The 6,400-nt window shown below is 52.8% G+C and overlaps 1 protein-coding gene across 1 annotated transcript; it reads left to right on the top strand.

Moving 5' to 3' along the window:
- The first annotated feature begins 2,255 nt into the window (after positions 1 to 2,255).
- On the top strand, positions 2,256 to 3,069 carry LOC118451635 (feather keratin Cos2-3-like). Its single transcript, XM_035894922.1, is given in 3 exon segments — positions 2,256 to 2,300; positions 2,302 to 2,391; positions 2,772 to 3,069. Coding segments are annotated over 3 exon segments (384 nt in total). The 3' UTR covers positions 3,021 to 3,069.
- The last annotated feature ends 3,331 nt before the right edge of the window (positions 3,070 to 6,400 follow it).

Below are 6,400 nucleotides of genomic sequence, written 5' to 3'. Positions count from 1 at the left end.
GCACCTGCATGCAAAACACAAGAGGATAAAAGACCAGCACATCAGCTAAAGCCAGGAAAACAACATCAAAAAAGAATACGTGAGTACTCACAGGGTGGCCAAACCACTTTTGTTCAGCTGCTCTGTAAATTCATATTGCTTCTGCATTTCCTGGCCTTTTGAATAGAGGGTATTTACCATAGCGGGAGTCTAGAGACAGGGTCACTACTACCGATCACTTCTGATGTCCCAGCCTCAATGTTTGTAGCCTGCGGGGAGTCTGGCTTGTCCCAGGCACACACAGGATTTAATTATTTTTTTTTTGCTTGTAAAATTGGCATTCAGAGAGCCTACAGAAATAGGGATATTCTATAGTTTTCAAATTATCCTTCACTTGCAGACTTGGCACTTGGACATGTTCAACATCTGTAAAGGCCGTGACAGCTTGGACTCCGCTGTTGTTTCTCCGTTGGTGGGAAACCAGCTGGCTGAAGCACTGTCAAACCCTGGAGCTCACTAAAGCTGATGGGGCTGACAAATACCTTCTTTCTTGCCTTAACTGTAGGGTCTCAAGGACTTGCTTGACTCATCCCAAGAGGCTGAGAGGGGGTGTCTGATGCCCTGGTTCTCAGTGTTGTGCTTGCATGCTCATGGTCACATCCATGTTCATCTGGCTGAGCTCATGTGTGCATTCACATGTACATGTGTGTGCCTGGGGAGAGAGTCAAAAGTCTTGCTAAAATCAGAGCATGTCACATCCATTGCCTGGTGTCACTCCCCTCCTCACAGAAAGCAATGAAGTCAGGCAGGCATGATTTTCCCTCCGTAAACCTATGAGAGCTGCTCCTAGTAGCTTTATTTTCTTTCATGAGAAGGCTTCTGAGAGCTTCTTTCCAGGGACTGAGTGGAGACTGAATAGCCAGCACCTTGAGCACCCTTGGAGAGATCCCATCTGGTCCCATGGGCTTATCTATGTCCAAGTGGTAGTCAGAGCTCCTTAATTCCTTCTTCTACTGTGAGTGCTGCTTCATTCCCAGAGAGTCTGCGGGGAGGATCAGGGACGTGATGGGTCCAAGGAGAAGCCATGCCAGTAAAAAGCGAGGACAAATATCCATCGAGCACCTCAGTGTTTTCCCTATGCCATGTTCCTTTAGTTCAGTACGTGTTTGGTCCAAGGTCTCAGCTCCTGCCTGACACAGCATGAGGTTGATGTGTCACAGGTACAGGCACAGGTACATCTGACCTTGCCTTGGACACGAGGCAGGCCATGTCTCACACCGGACAGCACTGACACTGCACTGGAAGCAGATCCCCTTGGGCATAGCCTGAATGAAGTTGGCAGGATTTCTCAGTCTTTCTTCCTGTCCACAGAGCCAACCCCAGACTTTTGAACTGCCGCGATCTGGGGAGAGTTGTGTCCTGGCCTGGAGAAGCAGAGAGTGGGGACTGCCAGCCATGCCAAGGCATTCCCAATATTGTTTACCCTGAATTAAACTAAGGATGTAAACAGGTGCAAAACAGTCCTTGCTGGGGCCTGGAGTCATCATCAGCAGAGCATGAACTTTGGAGGAATACCAAAAGGAGGACTGATGCTACAAAAGGTTGTATTTCAGAGCCTGTGCTGAGGACAATTCTCCACTATTTGTGTTCTGGTTTTGTCCAGCTGCACTAAGCTCCTTCTGACCCTGGATGCTCTGTGGAGCTCATTGACAGGGCAGTGGAGAGTGCCGTGGCCATAAGAAGAACAGTCCCATCATGAAGAGGGACACACATGCACACCTCGGCAAGTGCGCACAAGTGCGCGCAAGACAAGAACACCCATAGGAACACAACCAACAGTGCACCCTACTGAAGACATCAGAGGAAATCCTTCTTCTTCTGGGGAGGGACAAGGCCCCAGACATGGGGCCCACACCCCTCTCCCTGGTGCAGAAAAGGAGGAAGCAGAATAGGCCAGCAGAATTGTCCTGGGAACATTGTTAGGCATGATAGGGTCAAAGCCAGGAGCCACTTCTTACCCACATGGCCACAAAAAGCCCCATAGGAGTTACCCAGCCTGACATAATTTGCTTTTGCTGGACTCCTCCAGCATGGGAGATGAGTCCTCTGCCCACGCTGATGTGCTTTGCACCGCAAATGCTCGGGCCTCTCATCCTGTCACGCAAAAGATGCCTCCAGTGGGGAGCGTGCCTGGCATAAAGCAGGAAATGAAAAGGCAGCCATTGAGGAAGCCAAAACACAGCCCATGGCATTAGCTGGGATGGTTTGCGTTCAAGATGAGCTTGTCAGAGGAGAATCACCTCTCCAAGGGATGCCTCTGGCAGCCTTGGGCGACAAAGGTCCACTATGAAAGCCAGTCCAGCTCCTCGCTCTCTCATCCCCTTCTCTTGCCTCCTTCTCCTTGGGAGTCAGGTGAGTCTGAAGCTCCTTCTCCTTCTCTGCTTTCTCTGAAAGGAGGCCTCACCTCAATGGACGTCTCAGCTGACACCAGCTTTGTCCCCTGCCAGATTGCGGGTCTGCTTTTCATGAGAGAGGGAAGTGGGGAGAGACTTAGACAGGGAGGGAAGGGGTAGTGTATGGAGGTGGCTTCTGGATTCATGGGCTAGGCAGTAGCTGCATGGGAGCTGGTGGCTCTTTTGGGGTGCTGCGAGGACGAGGCCAAGAAGCCCTCAAACACCCCTGCATAGTCTCTGCCTCCCAGCCCTAAATGTTCTTTGGTTCCTTCATGGTGTGGTGACAGGCTGCTCCTTGTGCATTGCCATCTTTTGCTTCTTCCCTGTCCTCTCTCCCAGGTGAACCTCTTGACCCAAGACATGTCCTGCTACGACCAGTGCCGCCCATGCCAGCCCTGCCAGCCCTGTGGCCCGACCCCACTGGCCAACAGCTGCAATGAGCCCTGTGTCAGGCAGTGCCAGAACTCCACCGTCGTCATCGAGCCCTCCCGCATCCTCAGCTGTGTGGGAGTGCCCATCCCCTCTGGCTGCTGTGACCTCTCCTGCATCCCCAGCCGCTCCTGTGGCAGCAGATGCCGCCCCTGCTAAAGATGCTGCCAACGGCCTCGCATAAGGACCCCCAGGAACTCAGATCCTGCTGCTGCACAGATGATCAAACTTCACGCCCTTGCTTTCAGACACACTGGTCATCCGTGGCTTGCCCTGCAAGGGCAGACTGCAAGAGGCCAGCCTGGGTGCTCTGAAAACACGGTCAATGTCTGCCTTGCCTCTATTCCAATCACCCTTTGTCTTTCTGCTCTTTGGTGCCTTGTGCTCCCCTCAAAGCCTGCTCTGAGGACCCCAGAAAGCAGCTTAGAGGCCCCTGCTAACCTGACTGCCTTTGCCGGGCAGGTCAACAGATGCCCTGTGGGAACTCTGCCACAGGAAGAGGAGAACAGATTCTGGGCTGCTCCTGCTCCTCCCTGCGCTGGGGGCCTCCACTTGCCGTCACTTCCTTTCCCACTTTAGACTCATTAAAACATTGCTGCAACCCTGCCTGTGTCCCTTAGGTGGTCTTTCCATCTGCAGACTGAGTGCTGAGGGAGAAAGGCATTGCTGTGCGGGAGGAATTATGCGGGGGAACAGGGAAGCCATCATCCCTCCTCGAGCCATTGGAGGGTGGGACCCACTGCAGTGAGTCCTCTTTCCGGCCCTGCCTCATGAACCTGGGATAGACAAGCCCAGTTACTCCACAGCCAGCGGCCATCAGGCCTTGCCTTGCTGCACCTCTGCTCACAAATACCCCCTTGGCCCTGGAGCACGGCATGTGCACAGGAATCCTGACAAGTGCTGTCCTCCAGAGAGGAACCACGGGCATGTGGGAGGCCGTGAGGAGGAGATGAGCAGTCCCCCATGCTCTGGGGGAAGAGTGCTCCTCTGGCTTTGTCATTGCCCACCTCTTGCCTACATGTATAGGGCTGAGGCCTTCACAAGTCAGGACTGGTATCAGCTACAGCAGGCCCCACATTGCAGTGCCCTGTCCCTGTGAAGCCAACACCCCCTTGGCTGAAGGCGGCTCCAGGACAGGGACTGGTGCCCAAACACACAACACTGCTCTGTGCTGCCTCGTCTTCCTCAAGCACAGCTTTCCCGAGGCCCAGGAATTCTACAGCCCCACACGTGCCACAACCCAACTGTTGTTCGGAAAGGTGCTGTGTGAGAGGAGATACCCCCAGCTCTGCGGAGACATGGCCCTGGCAGTGGGCTTTGATTCTACACTCTGCAGGATCCGTGAGCTGCCCCGGAATGGCATAGGGCACGCCCCAGCCCCACCAGAGAGCACTCACTGGAGTGCCTTCCGCCAGGCACCAAGCTCCTTCAGCATTCCCAGAGCCCTGGGGCTGAAGTGGCCCTTGTGTTCTCTGCAGCACCGCTGCTCCCCACACACAGGCCAGGGTCTTCCCACATCTGCAGACTCTGGGACTCGGTGGTGGGGGGCTTTGCCCCCATACATACCCCACAGTCTATTAGAACCACAGGACAAGGATGGAAGACAGTGTTATTACTCTGTGTTTGGGGCTGCTCAGCTGGAGATCAGCTTTGCAGAAAATGACCTGGGTTGTCCTGGTGGACACAAAGTTGATCATGAAGCAGAAATGCACCCTTTCCTCAAAGAATGCTAATAGTGACCTGGGCTACATTAAGAGGAATGTTGCCAGCAGGCGGGGGGAAGTGATCCTTTCCCTCTACTCAGCACTGGAGAGGCAGCACCTGGAGTACTGGTTCCAGTTCTGGGCTCCTTAGTTGTTGCCTTTGGAGGCGTGGCAACCTGGTTCAGGAACGGCACGACGACCAATGCCAGGCCGCTCGGGCCATCAGCTCGCAGACACCAATGTGGTGGATGACAAATGGCATTTATTGATGAGTAGCACAGCATTATATAGCTTGGGTTTACAACGTCACTTCCGTCTGCTTACGTCATAGGCTAAATGCTATTGGCTAACCGGAGAGGGGCCCTGTATTTCCGTACAGCGCGATATCTTCCAGCCGCCAAGCCCTAACTATCCACACTTAGTACAAGGGAAATATGGATGTAGTGGAAAGAGTCCAATGAAAGGTCACAAAGATAATTAACAGACTGGAGAATGTCTGCTTTGAGTTAAGGCTAAGAGAACTGAAACTGGTTACCCTAGAGAAGATAAGGCTCAGGGGGGATGTTATCAATGTGTGGTGGGATGATGTTGGTTGGATGAACTTGGCTGGATGAACTTGGCTGGCTGCCAGGTGCCCACCAAGAGCCTCTATCAGTCCCCCTCCTCAATTGGACAGGGGGAGAAAATATGACAACAGGCTCATGGGTTGAGATAAGGACAGGGAAATCACTCACCAATTATCACTATGAGCAAAACAGACTTGACTTGGGGAAATTAGTTTAATTTAATTTACTGTTCATCACACATTGTCTCTGCTGCTCCTTCCTCCTCATGCTCTTCCCCAGCTCCAGTGTGGGGTCCCACCCACAGGAGACAGTCCTCCACAAACTTCTCCAATGTGGGTTATTCCCACAGGCTGCATTTCTTCATGAACTATTCCAGCATGGGTCCTTTCTGTGGAGCACACTGCTTCAAGAACAGACTGCTCCAGCATGGATCCCCAGTGGGGCCACAGGTCCTAACAGAAAACCTGCTCCAGCATGGGCTCCTCTCCATGGGACCACAGTTCCTGGCAGGAACCTGTTCCAGCTCTCCATGGGATCACAACTTCCTTCAGGGTACATCCACTATGGGCTGCAGGGTTGATATCTGCTCCACCATGGTCCTCCGTGGCACAGGGGAATACCTGCATCACCATGGTCTTCACCACAGGCTGCAGGGGAATCTTTGCTCCAGTGCCTGGAGCTCCCATGCCACCTCCCCATTCTTCCTCACTGACCTTGGTATCTGCATAGTTGTTTTCCCTCACACATCCTCAATCCTCTCTCCCAGCTCTCTTCTGCAGCAGTTTTTACCTCTTCTTAAACATGTTATCAGAGAAGCACTACCAACACCACTGATTAGCTCAGCTTTGGCCAGTGGCTTGTCCATCTTGGAGCCAGCTGGAACTGGTGCCACCTGGCACAGGGGCATCTTTTAAGCAGCTTCTTACAGAAGCCACCCTTGGAATCCCTTCCGCTACCAAAACCTTGTCACATAAACCCAATATACTATACATATAAATAACTGAAGGAAGGGTTGTGAAGGGGACAGGGAAGGTGCAAAGAAGAGTCTTCTCAGTAGTGCCCAATGACAGGATGACAGTCAATGGGAACAGGCTGAAACACAGGAGGCTGTGTCTGAAACATCAGGAAACACTTTTTTACCGGTGACGGCACTGGCATGCATTGCCCAGAGAAGTTGTGGATTCTCCCTCCTTGGAGATTTGCAAAAGGCATGTGAACAGCTTTGGGAGGAAAAGAATTGAAACCCAGCAGTGCAGCCCACCTGTCTGGG

The sequence above is a fragment of the Egretta garzetta genome, unplaced genomic scaffold (assembly GCF_000687185.1).
Source record: "Egretta garzetta isolate BGI_Z169 unplaced genomic scaffold, ASM68718v1 scaffold525, whole genome shotgun sequence".
Lineage (NCBI taxonomy): Eukaryota > Metazoa > Chordata > Aves > Pelecaniformes > Ardeidae > Egretta > Egretta garzetta.
The sequence above is the reverse complement of the archived record's forward strand: the minus strand, read 5'-3'. Positions and strand labels throughout refer to the sequence as shown.